Raw genomic sequence first — 23,440 nt, forward strand, 5'->3', positions numbered from 1 at the left:
CAGCATATAGGGACCTACGACGTAAGAAACGTAAGTTAGTAAGCGACTACTTTTTACCTTGCAAAAATCATAATTTTCTTGTTCTAAAGTGTGTTACGTCGGCATAACAACATTAAAACTCAATATTTGTACAATTGGTGAAGACCTTCAAGCAGAAAATAGTGTGAAGAATTTTTTGCAAAAAAATTCAATTCAATAAAGACAACGGTCAGGCAGAAATTGCGAGAAGAAGATGAAGTAAAAAAATACACGTTTCTGACGGAAATTTACGGAAATGTTTTTTATAGCTTTTGCTATAATTTTTATCGAAAAACTATTGGTGCCAATGAATGCAGCACCTTTTTCTACATTAGAATAAAATTTTTAATCAGTGCATAACGCAACTTTAATTTTCGTGCTGTTGTTGACAACACCGCGCTCCTGGCCTTATGGAGATTAACATGGGAAACGATTCTCCATAAGAGCCCATACTGTCAACTAAATGTGGAACGCTCTATAGCACTATTATAATAACTTCAGGTGTACCACAGGGAAGAATCGTAGGACCTGTTTTGTTTCTTCTATACATAAACAATATTAGTACTGCTGTCACGACCAAGATTAGAATATTTGCTGATGATGCATTTTTTTTACAGAGAAACTGTTAAAGAATCTAGTGAATTAGAAAAGATCTCTCTGCCATTAGCAAATGGTGTTGTAAAGCCCATCTCTTCTAACAGAATCTACAACATCAATGGGATTCAAATATCAATTGACGAATCTTTCAAATACCTAGGAGTCTCTTTAACATAAGGACCTCTCTTGGGCAAAGCACATGCGCGAAATATGTGGAAAGGTCAATGGTACATTGGAATTTGTTAAGAGAGTTCCCAGGAAATGCATAAGAAGGTCTAAGAAAGAAGCTATGTGCAGGGCCGGTTTGACATTTTTGTACCCAGTGTAAGCAAACAGCATTCCGTCCCACCCCCTCAAAAATAACTGAGGGGTGGTAAGGATTCTCTGTGGATACCATGGGCGTACCCAGAATCAAAACTATGGGGAGGGCGTATTATTTTCACTTCTAGGGGGGTAGTTGACCACCCCCTGGCCCCTCACTGGGCATGCCCATGATGGATACATTTTAAAATAAATACAAATACTTTAGGAATGGGGTCAAGACTTATATACCAGCGTGAACTTATTATGTGCTTGCTCTTGTATATTGAATATGATATTTTTAGAGCTTGAAAACCAATAACTTATGTATTTTGTTTGGCACCCTACGTTGCCGCGTACCTACTTTGCTTACCGCTTAAACCGGCCCTGGCTATATGTCTTTAGTTAGGTCTCATCTGGAATATGCAGATAGTATGCGGGACCCATTTGAGACTGGGCTGATTGAGGAAATCAATAGGGTACAGTGGAGGGCAGCTAGATTTTTAATGGGAAGCTACGTTAAACAGAGCAATTTGAGTGCATAGCTTGATGAGTTAGGCTGGGAGTCGTTACATGAGCAAAGAATGAAATAAAGGCTGAACCTATTGTGTGAACAGATTCAGAGAGGACATGTTTACCGATGAAATAAAAAGTATACTTCACTTACAGTCGTATTATGGTAGATTGGATCACAAGAGGAAGATAAAAGAAATGCAGTAGACTCCCGATTATCCAGGCTAATGATGGGGAGAGACGGCACGACTAATCGGAAAACACGGATAATCCAAACTTTCACTTAAATGTCTAGTGATGTTCGTAATTTGCGTAAAACAAGCAATATATTACTATTCGTGCAGTTATTTTGTTATTTAAGAGTGCTTCCGGACTCATTGAGAGCTTTCTTAACCTGTTCGCGATTTTTAGCGGCGATACCATGGTATACTCGTGTTATTAGTGCTCTATGTAAGGCCTGGTTTCGAAAACCACACATCCGAGGCTATATGATCACGAATACTGAAAAGTGGTTAGCACGAATGCTTCAAAACCACTTCTCGACGTTGGAAACTGCGCTGTCAGGCAACTCGCTACGTAGTCAGTTGCCCGGGTTTCAACTGCTGCGGGACGTGTATCCGTCATCACGGAGCGCGGTCGCGCACTGCGAGGCTTGAAAAACAGGAACACGGTGCTCCCGTAAATGCAGCTAGCGCGTGATCGCTTCCGTTTTTCGATGGAGATTCTAACGGAAATAATAATCCCGGCGTATCCCAGCAACAAGTAGTAGCAATGCCGTAATTCCGATGATTTTGCGTGCGATTTTAAAAATAAAGATCGTGGAAAAAATTGAGCGAGAGCGAAAATCATGCACGGATAATCCGCAACCCGGATAAACCGTAGCCGTATAATCGGGAGTTTGCTGTATATTGCAGAACAGAGAGATTTAAAATGTCGTTCTTTTTTAGGACTATCATGGATAGCAACAGATATGTCATCAATGTAATTTATCGCTGCACTCTAGTGACTGTGTCAGGTTTCAGCACATTAAAAATTATCACTCTTCTGTTCTAGGGAGTTTGTGTGGAGAGGGAAAATGCAACCCTAGCAGATGGTGGTTCTTGGTTCAAACCAGTGCTGTCTGAACGCCACGGCAAGAATGTGATCTCCGTGGATGGCAATGCATTCCGTTTGGGCCTCCTGACTGACAAGCCATGCAGACATGAAGAATCTAAGGAGCTGAGGCTGTTGAACGAATCAGAGTCTTACATAAGGGCTTCAGATGCTAGCCTTTGCATCATAGGAGAAGAAAAGGAGGAATGCATGAACGTCACTAACTTCTGCCACGACTACATCGTTGATAAAGGAACCTACGAGAGCATATTCTGTCCCCCAAAGAAAAAGAAAGACAAAGGATGGAGTGTCAAATTCCAACACACCAAAGAAGAGCACTTTATCGTTAATGTTTTTAAGTATTTTACCCAAACTATCTCATCCATTGCCCTGCTGTTCATGGTGATATTATATGCTGCGGCTCCTGAGCTTCGCAGTCTGCATGGAAAATGCCACATGAGTCACGCTATTTCACTGCTCATCTATTACTCTTTGCAAAGCTTGCTGATGTATGGAAGTGAATCCCTAAGAACAGCAAAGGGAATCTGTTTCCTATTGGGTGAGTTTATATCGATTTCCCTTTTTGTAATCACTTTCACATTCTTTTCCTCATCATTAATGTCACAACCACTTGTTGGTACATGAAGTGGAATATAACCTCACTACATCAAATTACATGCACCAATCAATCTGTACATCATCAGCTTTGACTTGTACTGAAATTTGAAAACCAATTAACAACGTATTTTTGGTAGAACTGCAACCAAGAATTCTGTTCTACAACATGTGCTCGGTTCATAAAATCAACCTTACCTAATGAGTAAAATTCTAGAATTTATAGCTTACCAGGAAAAATTCTTATTTATCCAATGTTAATAGTCGATGCTGCAAGTACCAGAAAAATACTTTTTAACCTTGACTAGAAGTGAATATGAAAAAATGGGTACTTTTTACTTTCTCACATATTCAAAGAGTCATCGAAAGTTTTCAAATTTTTATTGGTATTTTAAAATGAAGAATTAACTGCAAAAAAACTTTGGATGCATGGTGTTTATACATAGACAATGATTATACTGGGGAACAGACATTTTGCTGTCTTAGAGCTGAGACTTGTTTTTGACTAACTTTTGGCCTTTGGATAAGAAAATAACCTCAGTTATTATCTATCACATAAATATATTAAGCTACAGGATACCCTCTTTTTGTCTCATATGCCATACAAAATTTATATATATATGTATATAGTTACATTTCATAATGCCTGCCAATAACCAATGATGAATTTAACTATCAGCAATATTCAAACAAAATTTATGTGTGACCTGATAAAATTGATGGTTTATTGATGAGTACGAATTGACAACAAAATTTGAGGGTATGCAAACCACTCAACATTGAGCAAATTTAGGACTATGTGCCTGCATCTCACCATAGTGCCTCCTGAATAACTAGACAACAATGCACCTGTCGCTGGCCTCCTAGGGCGTCAGTCGTCTGGCAATAATCGCTTAAGGTCAATGTCCACCAATTGGAGAGCAATGATGCCTGTTATGAAAATTCAACAATTCAAAACGAAAAAATTCTCCACAATCTTTGTAAAGGGAAAAATTTGGACTTTCTAGAACATTTAGAAATTTAAGAGCATGTTGCAATAAAAATGTACGTGTGGTAAAGGACCTTATTTGTACCCCTCCCACTCTTCTCCTTTATTATGAGTTCTCCTGGACTCCGCAAATAAACCCACCGACCTTGAGGAATCCATTTCCTCATTAATTCTTCCCCCTCCCACCATCACCACCTCCTCCTTGCCTCAACTTCCACCCCCTCCCTGGTATAAATAAGCTCGCAAATTTGTGTATCTTCACCTTTGAAAATGATAGAGTGCAATGTCAAAACCTGGGTCGGGCGAGTAAATTTCTGTGGAACATACAACACTGAATCTTTTATTACGTTTCCTGTCACCAAATTCCACAATGTATTGCCATCCAGACTTAAGTTGACGCCTGTTATGACCGACGCTTAATCAAGCAGAGAGTGGTCACAAGGAATAGTAAAAAAACTGGACAAGTTAGAAGAAAATTAACTACAATTATGAAATAGCATGCCTATTTCACCCTAAAAGAGCTCAAAAATCGAAGTCAGCCAAAAATAAGTGAAAAATTATTCCCCCGTGTTAATGCCACCGAGTTTCAAACTCGAAGACACATTATAGAAACTAAATCAAAAAGCTTGTATGTGGTGGAAGGCTCCATTCTATCATTACCAAACACTTTGTTACTTCCACAAAATATTTATAAAAATTTCTATTTATGACGGGTTTCGGCTATTACACCATTATCAAATATGGAAAATATATATATATTTTTAAATTTGGTGGGGACAGGTTTAAATATACATAAAGGTATGTTTGTTAATGGAATGGGGTTGGTTCCGAGCTGGGATTGGCAATTCCTGTAGGGGTAGGATGGGAAGACATTGTCATTCGGGTTGTGGGTGTGGGGGATTTGGGAGGGTGATGAGTAATAAGGGGGATGAGTTGGGAAAGGTTATGTCATTAACCCTTTTAGTGCGGCACGCCAATATATCGGCTTTTACGCTCGGCTGAAAAGTGCGTCGCGCCGATATATCGGCTTTTACGTTATTGTTGTTAAATTTGAGGACATTGAAAGAAAAAACTTATACATCTGAAAACATATAAAAATGCTGTGATTATTGTCCAATTTAATCTCATTGATTAAAAAAAAACTGCTTAAAAATATCTAAAAAAATAACTATATAATGTTTATTTCTCCTAGTTGCTACATTTTATTAAAATACCCTCCGAATTTTTCGACTGTACCCTGGGAAGAAGGATAGCACTATAAGGGTTAACAAGGTTTCCATTTGTTGCCATCTCCCAAATTTCTAAGGCATCTATCCTCCTTCCTTAACTGTTAAAATGGAGTATTTCTGGATCGAAAATGCTTTGGTGCCCCATTTCCAAGAGGTGCCCGGTGAAACCTGACGTATCATCCTTGTTCTTCCAGCATGCTTTGTATTCCTTCACCCTTGTCTTGAAGTTTCATCCCGTTTGGCCAAAACAACGGTTTGGCTCCTAACAATGGACACTAGACCTGCCCTTATTTTTCAGAATTGCGAAAAGTTATGTTTTCCTGGTCTCAAAATGATCCAAATGGTATTCATATTCACGTGTTAAAATTTGGTTACTTTAAAATAATGGCAACCTGTGCCCCAAGGGCCCTAAGCACTAAGGACCCTCAATTGAGTTTTTTGGGGCCGAAAAAGCACTATTTCTATGTAAAACGTATAAGTAATGTCCTATGATTTACTGTTTGTTTTGACCTATCTCTAAGCGTTTAGGAGATATTGTCCGTCGTAATGCAATCCCCCCCCTAGGGCGCCACCCCGCACCGTGGCACCGCTGAGGTATGTCCCGCACCACTTACTAGAGACTTCCCCTCAACCCCCTCCCCTCCCTCGGTAAAGACTTTGCTCCTGATGACAAGATTTACATGCTAGTGGTACAGTATTGAATAGGTTGTTCCTCTTGTGTCATGATTAATGTTGTTAAAGCCTATAATGTCAATTTTAACCCTTCAATGCAGTCCTATGTACTGGGTACCGACCCCTTAAACCTTGATTTTTTGCCGCCAAACGGCCGCGAACCATTCCAGCAGGCTGTATTCCAAAGTGCTTTTTATGTACAAAATATTATAAGCATGTGATAGAAATGTGTCTATGAATAATAAAGGAATGAAGGGAATGAGCAGGGCTTCCAGGGCTCCAACAGTAGATAGAAATATTCAAGGAAGAAGAAATGAGGCAGTCAGTTCACGGATGTAGATCACTGTAGATAGATAGAGATAGTTCTTGTGTATAGTGTGCAAAGGACAGGAAGTGCTAAGTTTTTTTAGGATGTAAGGAGAAAAGTGGTGAAATAAATACTTTATCATGAACGTGACGTTCATTTTAAGAATAGACCAGCAAGGAAAGGCATCAAGACTAAATCCAGGCATTGAACTGGTTGGAAAAGAAAGTGAAGAAATACTCGGCTCAAATTTACCGACAGTGAGAGAAGTACTATGTGTTTTCTCTATCACCTAATGGGTTCGAAATTTGTAAGATTTAATGCGAGAAAAACCGTGAGAAATGCGTCTCGTCCATAGAATAAAACTAGAATTCCTGTTGTTACGGAAAATAAGGCGATTGAAAAGTTAGAAAAATGACGCAAAGAATGGATGAACGTGCAACAGCATAAAGAGAGCGCGAAATACAGTGGAGATGGAGAGAAGAGAATCTTTCATAACAAAACTTGATTATTTGCTTAGCATTGCAAGGAGCGGTACCATTGAATTTTTGACGCGCGAGGAGGAAAGTGCAGTTAATCACTCGGATAAATGTGCTTGGGCTGAAGAAATAAAGTTCTTACGCAAATAAAGAGGAGAACAAAATGCAGTTACTGGTTGAATAGATTTCAATATATTCAAGAAGAAATGAAAAGATGTGCTTTTCCGCTCCTTTTGTTGCATTAGCTCCCATCAGTGACCCACAGTTCCTACAAAGACTTGTTAATTACGAAAGTGTTAACCTAGACATAGCGAAAGAAGCACAAAAGAGGTTTTCAAACCACTTGTGGTACATGAGTGACGAGTTGGTAGGCCTGTCATTCTTTGACGGATCCATTTCTAGGTGTGAAAAAAAAACGTGATATGCCGTACGTGGTCTTGTGTAGGAAAATATGATCCACCGAAGAAGGCATTCTATAAACGTAAAGACATGACTAAGGTATCTATACCAAATTTTGTCACCACTAATTTGAGAAAGCTATTTAATGTATTGTAAATATGCATTGCATTCTTTGATGTGAACATGAGAGAATGGGATGAACATACAAGAACGATTTGCAAATTATTCGGGGTCATCAAGTGTGAAATGATTGTGCAGCGAGAGGAGTTAAACTAATTCAAGATTTTTAGGCAGTCACATTTGAAGGAGGAGAGCTTACAAAATGTATTACTAAGTGTGACTTTTCATCGCAATACAACCCTAATGTGCGGAAAGGCACTTTCATTGCCAAATATAGGATGTCAGTGAAAAATTAGAAATACAATGAAAATCTATTTTATTTTGGTTAATGTACCGAAATTCATGGACAGAGTGAAAATAAATTGATCTCTTGGATTGTAAGTATTGTTATGGCAATTAAATTCTTTCTAAGGTAAGTATACTTGTATACATTTCTTCAGAGGCTAGATCTTGACATCAGGAGCATAGTATTTGCCGAGGGAGGGGAGGGGGTTGAGGGGAAGTCTCTAGTAAGTGGTGCGGGACATACTTCAGCAGTGCCGCGGTGCGGGGTAGCGCCCTAGGGGGGGGATTGCATTACGACGGACGATATCTCCTAAACGCTTAGAGATAGGACAAAACAAACAGTAAATCATAGGACATTACTTATACGTTTTACATAGAAATAGTGCTTTTTCGGCCCCAAAAAACTCAATTGAGGGTCCTTCGTACTTAGGGCCCTTGGGGCACGGGTTGCCGTTATTTTAAAGTAACCAAATTTTAACACGTGAATATAAACATCATTTGGATCATTTTGAGACCAGGAAAACAAGACTTTTCGCAATTCTGAAAGTAAGGGCCGGCCTAATGGACACGAGCATTTGAAATTTACTAAAGGAATCATCAATTTGGTTTATACAAAATTCATAATATGTTTGTAACAAGTCATTAGTTTTATCTCGTTCATTAAACACATTGCAAATATTCTTCCAGGGCCTGGAGAGATCTACTTCTACCTTGCTCCTCTGACGTGGCTGAATGTAATGTCAATTGATATTATGATGGCATTTTTGTAAGTTGATTTTATTTTATTTATGGAAATGAGTGGAATCCATTATCTGCCTAGTCAAAGATCACTGCTGTGGAGGTTCGATAATTATTTTCTTTTTTTTTAATGGAAAGGACTGTACAAATGGAAAATCAAAGGACATGGGATAATCCATTCATGATCATTTTTATGGCAATTTTGGCCTTTGTTTCAGTGTTGTAGTTTCATTGCATCTTTTGCACTCATTCCATGAAAGTAATAATCATTTTAATTTGGGGAAGGGTAGGAATTATCTTGCATTTATTTACCTAGCAAAATTAGTCCTGAAAAGCCCTATCTTACATTGAACTAGTTTGGACATGTACACAAAAAAAACTCTGGAGGGGTGATAACCCACCCAGGTAGTAGTCACCATAACCTTCTGATTAGAATGTCTGGACTTTACCGCACTGTCCACAAGGCTGGCATTTGAAAGAGAAGGAGTATGTTTGGAGGGATTGGTAAGGAAAATACATACCTCCTTAGGTAAATCAACAAATGGTTGATCAAAAGATGGATGGTTATATAAGCTACATTTAACACGTTGCGTACGGATGGTGAGAATTCTCGTCATTTTTTTCCCTAACATTCTGGACAGATAATGAAGATTCTCTTCATTTAGGCGCGTCAACCTAAACAATTTTAAAGCGTACAATATGTATTTGTTAGTAAGTTTTTAGTTGTTGTTCGTTATTCATAATGAATCGTTGCATCATAACGTTTGATTGGGTAAAATTATATATTCTAAATATTAGCTTTTTAACCATGTTTAAACCAAAGGCATTACGCCCTAATAGGTATATATTTCCAAATCGGCATTCCGAGGAATTTAAATACCCTGGTATGCAATGTGTTAAACCTTTTAGGCCTATGAAATGTAGACTCAAGCTATTTTCCACCACAGATTAGAATCTCTATTTTCAATGAATCATTCACAATACACACAGCTTGCAGTGCTTGCGTCATTGCATCTCGATTAGGTTGTGGTGTCTTTCACTTAGATCTGAAATGACAATTCTCCAAAAGAATTTCTTTGATGGAAGAAAAAGGGAAGCAAGGATGTAAAACTAAATTTTCCTCATTCAGCAATTCCTTTGTAATTTGCAAATGAGAGAATGTGAAATATACCGCACCCTCTTCATGAGTTTGTGGCATCACGAGAATTTCAGTTCATTATCTATTTCAGGAAGAGCCACTCGTTGAGGGAAAGAATCCTTCACAAGAAAATTAACAACAGAGAACCACAGGCCAATTCTGTAGGCCAACGAGTGGCTGAAAATCATAGACCTGCTCGTTAGAAGTCCGAGTTGCCATTAACTTATCTGTTAAATGATTTTAGCACGTTTTCAAATGGTGCTGAAATAGTGTACATGTCCGCCATATTTGGTAATGGACAGTTTTTGTATCTTTCCATTTCCTGCTAGTTTCAATGCATTTTATACAGTTTAAAAATATTTTATTCCAAGGGAAAAATGCTTGTAGCCATGTTTAAAACACTTTGAATGATAGCAGGAAACATTTTTTTCTTGTGCTAATTAATAATTAATTTACGAACACACTTTCATTTAGGACAATTTTACTGGTATTTCCCAACCATCAGAAAAATTGATAATTCAAACCATGCCTAATTTTAGCCATTATCATTTGCAAACAAAATTTCAAGCATCCATCATGCATTCTGCATGGAACAAGATGTTTAGCATAAGTGATTTTGCTAAATAGAATACCATATCTTGAATGAAGAGAGAACACAGATGCTTATTTGGAACTTAAAGAAATTAAAAAAAAGCAATGAATATTTGATGGTTTGTAAAATGTCTTTGTTTGATCTTGAATTATTTCACTTTACAATAATCAAGTCTTGTTCACTCCAATACAACAAATAAATCATTAGTGAGGAACATGTGCAATTTTGAGATGGTTAATTTTACTTAAACTACTTATCATCATCTATCTTTTACTTTCAAAATGAAGTATGTACTGAGATTTAAGAACAAAAATAGCTTGAGAATCTTACCCCTGCGAAGGGTTGGTGGACAATAAAAGAGCGGTTTACAAAACTCAATCTGTCATGGCACACACACAACACCGGAACTTAGAAACAAAACATTCTGCCGATCAAACTGCCCAATGCACTTTGTAGTCAAGCTGGTGCTGCACCTCGCAGCCATAACTGCACGGTGAAGGCCGTAAATTTTTCGTCAAGAATAGATCAAGAAGTGGGTGACAGATCAAAAAATGTAAAAATACATTTCTCTTTATTTTTCAAACTCTATCACATTTGAAGATGATATAAAAATGGTGTACGAGAAGGAATGGTTAGCTGAGTGAATATAATCAAGGCTCTACCACATTTTTATGCAAAAAGTCAATAATGATGAGCACCTAATATTGTATGTATGTAGCATGGGGAGATGCAGTCGGAAACATCCATGCTATCTTTCTACATTCCAGATGCCTAAGGCCTATCATGCCGGGTGGCAAACATGAAGATTTGCGCAAGTTCATCCTGTATTCATCTTATGCATGGGGTGCTCCTATGCTCATTTTATTGGTCACCGTAATCAAGGATTTCACTAAGGAAGTAGATCAGCAGCCTACAGTTGATGACTGGTGTACAATAGGGAGTGAGTGATCAATTTCTTTCTAGTTGCATGCACTTTATCAATAGTGATATTTGAATATTTCTTATATGCATATACATAGATGTACCTCATTGTACCCTTCAGCATTGAGGCATTTTAATTCAATTTTATACATTACAGTCAATTGTGAACAAGTCTGTAATATATAAAATACAACTTACGTAATACATTACTTTCAGTAGCATGAGATTGATTAATACGTTTTGGGTTCTAAAATGTGTACGTATTACACAAATTGCACAAAATCAATGTTTGTGAACTACGTATACATAAATTCAATATATGTACTAATTTTAAACAAATTAAAACAGGATTTCCTGTATGCATTTGTTCATAAATTAACAAAATATTTTATTTAATTAATTTTAGTTAATTCCACGTCGACTCATTTTTGGCAGACGACAGTTTCGGGCACGTTCTAGCTCCCGTCTTCGGGTCCAACTGATCTGCAGAGCAAGCTGCAATTCTTTATGCAAATATAAGGCTAGTCAGGCACACGCTGATTTGATCGGTTTGAATTCCATTGTTGAAAGAGCCTTTTGAATGACGAAACTAAAGGATATCCGTCCTCCCTCTTGAAGTTCTTTTCATGATTCCCAAATTCGGAACTAATCCGGAAACCAATCATCAATTTAATCACCATGGAAGCCCCCGTAATAATAATTTACTTACTTTTACTTAGTTACATCATGGGTTAGTTGGTAGCCGACGGGCAGAACACCTCAAGGTGATGATGATCACATCACTGCTAATATGTTAAGTAAAAAAATGATAAACAAGAATATATTTATGATGTCCAACCCCATTTTTCCATGAAAAGCATCAATTTAAAAATGACGAGGCATACTTTACATATATGATCTTCTTTTACTAAAACCTACACTAAGCCTCTTTTTTTTAATTCACAGCTTTCCGGAACTGGAACTACAGGAAGTACCCCATGTACACTCTGCTGTCCATCAATGGACTTATTTTTGGACTGACAGCCTTCAAGATATATTCTCTGAAGCGGGACACTTCAAAAAGCATGAGTCATGACAGCCGACGCCACAGCAGAGATGGGGACAATGGCAATGCAAGGTAGGGGAGAAAACACTATTACTTTGGTTGGAAAGCATGGATAGCTGTAATAATTACACGAACTCCCTAAATTACCAACAGGTGTTCCAAAGACTTACCAAGGAGAGAGGTTTTTCCGAATACATACTATACTTTGTGTACAGTGGGGACTTTGCCATTATTTCTGTATGAGGAGGCTAATGAAATAAAGAGGTTTGATTGGCTGACATTAAAATGTGTGAGGACAGAACAAAGACAGTAAAGATTTTGAAAATGCAGGGTAATGCAAGGTGGGGGGAGGGGGGAGATTTTGATAAACAGCACCTTATTACGGCTGGCATGCACTCATGGCTGAAATAATTTTGCTAAAACCAGAACAACACAACGCTTGAACTTGCCCAACTCCAAGAATTGACTAAAAGATGCAGTTTCCAGTGTAATATGGTGGAAATATTTGATAATTAACAAAATGAAAAGTACATATAAGAGTATTTCCACACTAATTTATTGCAATAGGCCCAGGTTTTTGGCACATACATAATGTCATTTTGAAGTTACGTTTTGGAATATGATGCCATTCCTTGAAAGTGGTATTATTTGCTGAAACTTTATTTGGTTGAAATAAATTAGTATGGAAATAATGATGAAGTACTTATCATTATGAAAGAATTGATTTATGATAAGAATTATTTAAAGAATCTACCAATCAACTTTGACTGGAACTAGTTTTCAAATTCCCAGAATTCGATCATTAAATTCCTTCCTTTAAATTCTTTCCACGGCTATTGCATTCCTCAGATAAGTGAAAGTTTCACTATCTCTTATCTATTGCAGCATAGGATTCCAAAAAATGTTTTGAAAACAATTTTTTAGGCTAAACCATCCTCAGGTAGCAAAGTTAATGCTGGTAACCATGTTGAAAACACTTTGAATGATAGAAGGAAACATTTTTTTCTTGCGCTTATTAATAATTATTTACGAATGCACTTTTATTTATCTTGAATGAAGAGAGAACACAAATGCTTATTCAGAACTTAAACAAATTAAATAAAAAGCAATGAATATTTGATGGTTTGTAAATTGTATTTGTTTGATCTTGAATTATTTCACTTTAGAGTAATCAAGTCTTGTTCACTCCCATACCATAAATAAATCATCAGTGAAGAACATGTGCAATTTTGAGACGGTTAATTTTACTTAAACTACTTATCATCGTCTATCTTTTACTTTCAAAATGAAGTACTCTGATTTAAGAACAAAAATAGCTTGAGAAATTTTGAGAATCTTACCCCTGGTACCTCACGATTGGTGGACAATTTAAAAGTGTGGTTTGCAAAGCTATAATGTTAGTAAAGTTTGTGAAAGTGATTGTATTCTATAGCATAGATAACATGACTTCCTACTTTCCACCACAACAAAGATTCAAAATTTAATTTTTATAGCTCCCTATTTTTCATACAAATGACTCCAGATCTCAAATAAATACAAAGTAAAGCCAGTGATAATTTTTCTCTTTTCAGGACAAAAATGTATTTCAGGCTCCTGCTACTGATGGGTTTCCATTGGGTTCTGGAACCAGTGACTAAAGCACTCCATACACCGTTTCGACTCAACAAGAAGTGGTACCTTCGTGTCATTTGGTACTTGTTTGCCCTCGTCAACAGACTGCAAGGAGTATTCATCCTCATCATGTTCATGGGAAATGCAAGGCTCACCGGCTCTGTTTGGCGCAAGCTGTTTAAATCTCGTCTGTGGGCCAATATAACGAGCAAAATCATCGAAGTATCGTCATCCTCCAATAAAACTTCATCAGGAATTGAACTGGAGGAAGCATCATCAAGTTCCAAGGCGGGAAATCCTTCAAAGAGAACCAGCAATGCTACACTTGTTGATATGGGAGACTTTTCCCCAGGCCCAACAAAAGGAACTAGGTCTCAATCCATTGATGCAGGCCAAATACCTACTGTGTCTGGCCTCGTAGAGAGCAAAGTAAGGAGATGGAGTACTGATACGTGCTGTACGGATATTGAATCCGATACATTCACCACTTGCCCAGATGCTTCCACAAGGAAAAGAAAGGAGTCTATCAGTGTTTCCTTCAAGCTTCAAGATGAAGGCCTGCCTGGATTGTCGGTGCAAGAAGGAATAGAAGAGGAGCATGGGGGTGAATCAATTAGTCTTACAGATGAGAGCAAAGAAGATCAAGAGCAGAAAGATGCATCAAGCAATCCGCAGCATAAAAATGAATCCGAAAATTGTGATATACCAAGGGATTCAATGACTCCAATGCCATCCAATCATACAAAAGATGATACAGGCGACATTTCCTCAGTGACTCAGGATAACAGAATTGGAACAAAAAAAGACACGGAAAATCTCGTTACTTAATGCACAAGATTTTAAAGAACTACTTGCGAGCAAGAATTTCTGAAAATAGCACGGCAACTAATATGAGAGATCAGAAAAAAATTAACAGCATCGTGTGGGGAAGACAACAAGAAGATCTGTGAGTCCACAAGTGCTATGACGATCTTGAAAATTTTTTGTGCCCCATTTTTTCCATGCAATCGTATTTATTACACATCAAATGCCAATGGTAGCTTCATTATTTCATAAGCAAAGTCATCACCAAATTCGGACCCAAGAGATGACTGCAGCATAAAAGTTATAGTCTTACAGCAGCATTATGTTATAGTCTTTGGACTGGCAATTTAACAGATAATTTGTGGAAGCAACAATTGAACCACAAACTCTCTGCCATAGCAAGAAGGCAGGATAGTTTCAATGGTAGGTCAAAATTTTAACTTGGCACCCATATGGATTTGGATATTGCTCCAATTCATCAGTAATATTCCTCACTACAAAGGAAAACCAGCAAGATATTCATGATGATTTTCTGCCGTTTGCAGCACTGTATGATATAAATGATACATAAAAAATGTGCATTGTTTTTACTAAGCAGTATAAAGGAAGGGACTTGAGTTTGTAAGGAATGAATGATTTTGTATGATGTAGCACTTGCACAGTGAATAACATGTAAGAAGCACAAAGGTTATTCTTAACCTTTGTGCATCATGAAGGAGTTTCACCATGTTACGCCACCACCATTGCATTTAACATGTAAGAACTTTTCTCAGGTTTGCCAATGGGTAAAAATATCAAAGGCTGCCTTTAATTCTCTTGTGAGTGAAATGCTGTGAGTTCGTTATTCCATGCATTTTATTTAAATGATCATACATTCGTCAGGGACTACTCAGGAACAACATCATAGTCAGGTGTACGTACCTGTGTTGTCCATTATGATGACGTTCCACATCAAAACCATATTGACCGTTCTTAGTTGGTTAAATAAATTATGGGGCATAAGAAAGTCTTAGCTTTTCATTGACAACCATTAGCAGATTCCTCTAGGTCATGCTGGAGACAACTATGTATGTACTTCAAATTTTCTTACCTGGTGGTGAAACTGAGCAAGTTCACATTATGAATGATTTTAAATCATTCTCCTGGGATCATATTGGTGTTAATGCATACAGAAATAGAAAGGCTCCTCATATTATTTTTAACTGTAAAAGATACATGTTGACTTATGTAGATGTGTTTTCAACCATGACAACTAACCCCTTCAGTTTGTTACCCAAGGCCATAGCTAGAACAATTTCTTGGGGGAGGGTCAGCCAAGCTAATGGGAAGTAGACATATTTTGCGACGGTTGGTAATTTGGATAGGGGTACACGTAAAGACATATGTACCTCCTGAACATTTTGGGGGGGATCTGAACCCCCAGAACCCTGCTTTCTATGGCATCATTTTTAATGCCACTATATGGGAATATAGATGTGTATTTCAAACAAATATTACAGGCAGCTAAGGCTCTGGTTTCTAAGACCCACGCATCCATGGCTGGTTGATGGGTAATGGCATGATCACATACTAGTTGCCTTTACATCAGCTCTGTGCAGCTCTGGTTTCCACATATAGAAGATGGCGCAAGTGCATGATTGTGCTCCATGATCACGGACCTGTCACTCAGTAGTTGCCTCCCAAGCAACTTGTGCACAACAAAACTAGCGTGGCACAGTGTCCATAATGCTGCTTCCATTGTTGCGCTGTGGTTTGACACATCCTTGTGAAGCACTTTCCTGGATGCAGCTGTGCGGGCAGAGATTTTTTTAAAGGCCAAGTGAGATTTTCTTCTATGCAAGAGATTTTTTCCACTGGAATTCTGGTCATTTCTATTTTTCTATTAAAAATATGCTTTCCATGCCAAAATGTAGCCATTTATTAGTGGTAAATATCTTCAAAATTGAGCTATTTATTAATGGTACATATCTCCAGGGCATAGACAGTTTCAATGTTTAGCATTTAACTTAAAAACATTTAAGTATCATTTGCCATCAAGAATACAAACTATGCAATGCGTCAAGGATTAATAAATAAGAAATAAATATATAATTTCTATGTAGAGAATTCGAATAATACAACAGCAAAGGATTATAAATATGTATAAGGTGCGATTCTACTGAGCTTATTTTCAGGTGAATAATGGCAATTGAATGTGGAAGTGTAAAAATGGTTTGAATGGAAATAACTATTCGATTCTTCCTAAGACTTTGCGGCACAAAAACATCCAATTTAGCTGGACCTTATTTTAGATCTAGAGCTAGAAAAATAACCTTTACAGCTCATAAAGTACGAAATAATCCTTTCTTGATGCTATTTTAGATTTTTTAAATAATTTGTCTGGGTATAAAAACAAGGCTTATGTTGGGTTTAAGAGTGTGATCATGCAAAGTGTTCCTGGATAATGAGCAAAGAAACATCATTAAGTGAATAATTTTCCATTAATCTGGCACAATATTCTGCATGTTATACTGTTTTAGGATCTATAAATAATGGCTACCATAGGAATAGCTCAAAATATAGAAAATAAGAGAAAATTTTCAATTATTCGACTTATGTGAATTACCTACTCCCAGTGGGTGCTACCGAGCTCCAGATATGGATTCAATAAATCAGCTTAACTTTCAGCGTTGCATGCAGTTTTTTGATTTTTCATCAGATATCTCTTGAAAACACGATAATAAATCCCTGGTATGATTTGATTTACAGATATATACATAGTTAAACATTAGATTTACTGTATTTCAAGTCAAAAGTCACTTTAATCGAGGCCCAGCCTTTTGTACAAGGACATCCAAAACCAGTTTAGTTGTAGAAATTTAGTAAAAATAAAATTATCTTATTAACACAATCATTTTTCAACCCACAAAAATTTTTCAGTAGCATCAACAGATACTTAACCTGCAACATTTTTCAAGAAAACTGCTGTTCCTTAGAAAGTTCTATCATGCCTACATGTAGACTACAAAAAATACATAAGGTCTATGCCATCTCATCAGCATCAGTAGTTTCTCAGTCAATTGCTTCACAGCATTGAAGACAATGAGATATCATTGATAAACATCAGAATTATTGCATTACGCAATTGATACAGTTAAGACCCTAAATGAACACCTAAAGGCCTTGATTGACTTACTGTGCCTGTGCTAGAAGTGACCTATGTTCATAGAAGCAAATCTTGTGCATCCATAGTTAGTAGGCTCTATGTCAAGGCCAAATCTCCGCTATATTCTCGATTCTTGGCCTAGAACTACTAAAATTCTTAATTATTTTGTGGGACGACATCATTTAATCATGTCAAAAATATACAGGAATGTTAACTTAATATGTCACATGATACCGCAAGGCCCAGAATAATTACATCCATGGAGATGGAGACCTCGAGCCATAACAAGACTAGCCTGAGAGTCTGTTTTCCGAGCATGATTACCTTGAAATCTAGTGGGAGTTGAACATTAATTTCATCTGACTGGAATCTCAAAAAGGCACTCACTTGCACAGCCTCAATGATCATGCCACCACAAAGTATAAACCAAGCAGCCACACCTCTTGGAGACCAGTGCTGAAAGTAGGTATTTCATTTTACTAATACCAATTTGCTTCTAAGTGAATGTATACAATGTTTCTAATCAAGTATTGTATTTAAACTACAAAGCTTCAATAAATTTTTTATAAAAAAATTCTAACTACATAATTATATTCCATTAAATACTAAAAAAACTGATACTGTATATTAGCAAGGATTAATTATGGAAATTCGCCAATCTTATACAAACTATTGCCAATTTTTCTAATTATATTAATGAGAAAAATTTGTTCTATAAAAAATTAACTACTGTTGGCATCAAAATGATTTGCCACTGTACTTTACTACAGTGGAACCTCGTTAAAGCGAGTACGGGCTATAGCGACACCCCCGCTATTACGAGGGATAGCCGATGCACCGTCAATTGACCCTATAATAAGCGTGTTAAAAAATTCGTTTTTACGAGACCCTATGGTGTTGGCTCTCGCCATAGCGAGGGTTTCACCGCCGAAAGACTTTCATCAAGACTCCTTAAACTCTGTAATTGCCAGCGATCTGTAAGAAATGAAGTTAATGGAGTGCTCAGTCTCAAATTTATGTGGTAAACTGTCGTTAGATAAATATAATGATTGACGAAACAATGCTTTGCATGATTTTTATTCAGTGTGGCGCTTATAAATTGTTTGAATAGTTAGTCGTTATTTGAGTAAGGAAATTTAGTGATGCAAAAAAACATCGCCTTTCTCCTGGATTTATGCTTACGTTTATCGGATAGATGTTTATCTGTCGCCGCACCACTCCTGTTCCTGTATATCTGTTCGCAACAGGTATATTGGCTATTATTTGCTCCACCTCCGGTAAAGCGACAATTCGCTATAGCGAGTGTTTATTAGTACACCGTGGGGTGTCGTTATATCGAGGTTGCACTGTAATTTATATCTGGACTTCAGTGCATGCCATAATAATGAGTAATGCATCATTTTAAAGGTACTTTTAATTTCAATTCTAATTTATTTTTTGTTTTATGAAAATTTCAAAAATCAAGACACGCGAGTGCAATGCAATAAATGACTCCATGCATCATAAAATTAGCCATTTGTCAACTTCATGAACTTTGTAACTCAACCTATGGAAAACTACTACGTCTACAACCTTCATCTTCCACAATAAGTTGTAAGCATTAATGTAGATTAACAAAATGGCTTTTGTGTATTTTAATATTGCATATTTCGATGTAAAATAACGAAAGTGTTTAAACAACCTCTAGTCCTACAGTTTATCCAGAAAGAAAAAATAAATTTGATAGAAACATTGCTTAATTTATTTTCATTATTCTATGACCCATAATCTATAAAAATATTGATATTTGTGAATGTTAGTAACTACTATTAATATCATGTTCCCAAACGGGGCCGCGCTGGGCCAGTGCCGGTTACCAGGAAGCTGTTTCGCACGCAAGACAATGCAGCATTCGTTTACTCCGCCATATTTTTTAATGCCCATATATAACCTATACTACATAAAAATCATGTATTTTCGGATCATGGAAAAATTGAAAATAAATTAAGAAGTGTTTCAATCAAATTTATTTTTTCTTTCGAGATAAACTGTAGGACTACATAGTGTTTAAACATTTTCATAATTTACAACAAAATATGCGTTCTAAAAATATTCAAAAGCCATTTATTATTCTACATTAATGTTTGCAACTTATTGTGGAAGATGAATGTTGAAGACGTAGTAGTTTTCCCAGGGTTGAGTAACAAAGTTCACGAAGTTGACAAAGCGGCTAATTTTATGGTGCGCGGAGTCATTTATTGCACTCGCATGACTTGATTTTTGAAATTTTCATAAAACAAAAAATAAATTAGAATTGAGAATAAAATTAACTTTAAAATGATCCATTATTCATCATTATGGCATGAACTGAAGTCCAGATATAAATTTGCAAAGTACAGCGGCACATCATTTTGATGCCAACGGTAGTTGAAGATGAATCACCTCAATGAAACTAAATGATGAGTGATTCCTCTTTTGCAGCAGCTACAATACCTAATATGAGGTACATACATGCTTAATATTTGCTACTTGCCCAGCCAAAAAAGTATTTACAGAGACCTAAGCGATATGAAAAGCATGAACCATACGTGGGTGCATAAAAATATGCAGGGCAGAAATCATGAGCTGTGAGATGGTCTCTCCCAGAAATAAGAAGAAATTCTGAACGATGTTGAAACCTAGACATGCAGCAGTGTCAAAAGTAGCAGCTTTATAGATTAATATGGTCTGAGAAAGTTTCTCAGAATGCATGGAGAACATTTCCACCAAAAATAAGCTATGCATGTTTACTGCAGAGCTGAATATCCCTTCCCTGTTCCAGATTGTTGTGGGACCAACAGGTGAGTGCCGAGTGAACGTTATTCTGCAAGGTGAGACCCACCGATGGGTCATGCCTTTTTTTCACCTTCTTGCTACTGCTTGGAGGTGGCAGCGTAATCGGTGGCCTACTGCCAGTGAGAGCAGGAATGGGGCAAGTTGAGAAAGACAGGAAAGTAACAATAGGTAGGGTCCATTGTGGAAGGGGAGAATTCTGGAGACCTTCCATGAGGATCACAAGCCAGAGGGGGGATACATCAGCTGAGGAGATTAATACACCTCTCCAGGTGCTTCATCTCCAATCTCAGTCGCTTCATCTCGGGTTCCTCACGTGATGATGAAGCCGAACTTAAGTAAGACGGGCAGCCAAGGAAAACAGAAGGTACTGCACCAGCTTTCAGTCTAGGTGTTGGCAATTTCACTGTAATTACCTTGCCAGTCTTCTCATAAAAGGTGGATGTTTCCGAGGAAACATCATGAGTCAGGAAATGCTTAATGCATACCTAAAGTACAAGGGAAAATAGTATTGCATGATTACAGTATACAAATACAGAACCTCTTTAAACTAAAAACAAGGGGCCATTGTGAGAGCCTTCTACAAACATTAGTATTAAGATATTTCAGCAAAAAACTAAATACCAAAATATATTATAATATATCTCGTCATTGCCTGGTTACACAAGATGAATGAAAACATAAGAGATAACGTACGAGTGCACGTTCCAACAAATAACAACAACCTACACGAATGCATTGATTATGGATGGCCATAAAATAGTATCGGTTCAACTTTTGTCCAAACCCTCGTATATTAACTCGTAAATATTAATTAATTCTACAACCAGGCATTAAGATTGTTCACACCCTTGCCAACTTACCTTAGAATATGCCGTAGGTATGAAATTCTCCCTCGGAATACTCCTAATCCATTTCTTCTTCAGCTCGTCATCTTCCAGGAAACAAAAAACGGAAACCTTCTCACCACCCGCATAATTGCCTCGGCAGTGAGGTACACAGCACTTATTCACCATTATCCACTCGTTAACTTTAAGAACTTTTTGATTGAAATCACCGAAATCCGCGCAAAACTTCACTGATACACACAGGCACGCACGCAGGATACACGTTTTCACTGTACTTTTCACGTTATTTATTATTAGGTCTCGCTAGCAACGAGAGGGTTGCCAGACTTTGCTAGGCCTCTGCCTCACGACGTCAGAGGATTTCAAACCTTCAGCACTCAGGCCTTAGTCTAGGTGGTGTTGCCCCAGGTCACCTTTCCTTATACATGCCTTTTTTTTCGATTTACAGCAGACTCCCGACTATCCGGCTGCGGTTTATCCAGGTTGCGGATTATCCGTGCATGATTTTCACTCTCGCTCAACTTTTCCGCAGTCTTCACATAAAAATAAAATCAGACGCAAAATCATCGCAGCTTATTATTTCCGTAAGAATCCTCTACGCAAAATGGAGGCGATCGCGGGCTAGCTGCATTCACAGGAGCACCGTTTTCTTGTTTTTGAAGTCTCGCAGTGCGCGTCCTCGCTCCTTGATCACAGATGCAAGTCCCGCAGCAGTTGCAACCCGGGCAACTCATGCAAGATGCGACTACGTGGCATGGTGCCTGACAGTGTAGTTTCCGACGTCGAGCAGTGGTTTTGAAGCATTCGTGCAGACTACTTTTCTCTATCGGTGATCACACAGCCAACGATGTGTGGTTTTTGAAACCAGGCCTTACATGGAGCATTAGCAATACGAGTACAACCATGTTATCACCGCTAAAAAGATCACAAACAGGCGAAGAAAGCTCTTAATTAGTCCAGGAAGCACTCTAAAATAACAGAACAACAGCATAAATAATAAAATATTGTTTGTTTTAGGTAAATTATGAACATTGAAAGACAATTAAGTGAAAGTTTGGGTTATCTGTGTTTTCCAATTATTCGTGCCATCTCTCCCCATCACTAGCCCGCATAATCAGGAGTGTACTGTAGCTGAGCTAAGCCATTCACAGCCAACATCACCCATGATACAAGTTACCGAGGGGAAGACTTTGTGCATTTAGCACTCCAGGTTGGGAATATTTATTTGTTTCATAGTTAGCTATGTTCTTTGGAAGAGGGTGCACTTAAAGAGGGGGGTGGTGTATGGGCTTTGAAAATGTCTTTTGATGCTGGTTTTGTCGCTACGCTTATCTGCAGTTTTTTGTTTCTTATATTATTCTGCCAATAAAGGCAGTGACACTCCTGTGTCACAATGGAACCAGTAGGTTAGGGATCTAGCCATTTGAACAATATTCCTCACTGGAGAGATTCGTGAATAGCAGGCAAGGGTCTCACTAAAGGGCTCACTAAATGTACTCTTGATACGTAGCAGTAAATATGTACAGTGGAACCTCGTTAAAGCGAGTACGGGTTATAGTGAGACCCCGGCTATTACGAGAGATAGCCGATGCACCGTCAATTGACCCTATAATAAGCGTATTAAAAAATTCGTTTTTACGAGGCCCTTTTGGTGTTGGCTCTCGCCGTAGCGAGGGTTTCACTGCCGGAAAAACTTATACCAAGACTCCTTAATCTCTGTAATTGCTAGCGATCTGTTAGAAATGAAGTTAATGGAGTGCTCAGTCTCAAATTTTTGTGGTAAACTGTCGTTCGATAAATAAGTAGTTAATTTTGGTGAAAATATTGTGGCATTAGCATTCGCGAATACTTGATCTTCTTTTGTTCCTCGGGCGGCAGAAAGCAGTCGTCAGCATACCCGCACGTCCATGAATTGCATGAATAGAAAGCATTTGACGGAACACACCATGGCCAAAAAAACACCAAACACTTCTAAGCGAGAAAATAAAAATTAAGGAGTAATATGAGGTATATTGGCTATTATTTGCACCACCTCCGGTAAAGCAACAATTCGCTATAGCGAGTGTTTATTGGTGCACCGTGGGGTGTCGTTTTATCGAGGTTCCACTGTAGTAAATTTCCCCACATTTACCGAGTGAAGTATGAAGTACATGTTTATCAGCAAAGAATAATTGTG

The 23,440-nt window shown here is 37.7% G+C and overlaps 1 protein-coding gene across 1 annotated transcript in view; it reads left to right on the forward strand.

Annotated features, from left to right (window-relative positions):
• Positions 1–18,167, forward strand: part of LOC124163855 (G-protein coupled receptor Mth2-like) — a 69,007-nt gene extending 50,840 nt beyond the window's left edge. The window contains exons 3-7 of the mRNA XM_046540959.1: positions 2,482–3,079; positions 8,299–8,377; positions 10,847–11,019; positions 11,946–12,117; positions 13,617–18,167. Coding sequence (XP_046396915.1) covers positions 2,482–3,079; positions 8,299–8,377; positions 10,847–11,019; positions 11,946–12,117; positions 13,617–14,484 — 1,890 coding nt within the window. The 3' untranslated portion in view covers positions 14,485–18,167. The remainder of the gene's footprint in view (positions 1–2,481; positions 3,080–8,298; positions 8,378–10,846; positions 11,020–11,945; positions 12,118–13,616) is intronic.
• The last annotated feature ends 5,273 nt before the right edge of the window (positions 18,168–23,440 follow it).

Source organism: Ischnura elegans, chromosome 8 (assembly GCF_921293095.1).
Source record: "Ischnura elegans chromosome 8, ioIscEleg1.1, whole genome shotgun sequence".
NCBI lineage: Eukaryota > Metazoa > Arthropoda > Insecta > Odonata > Coenagrionidae > Ischnura > Ischnura elegans.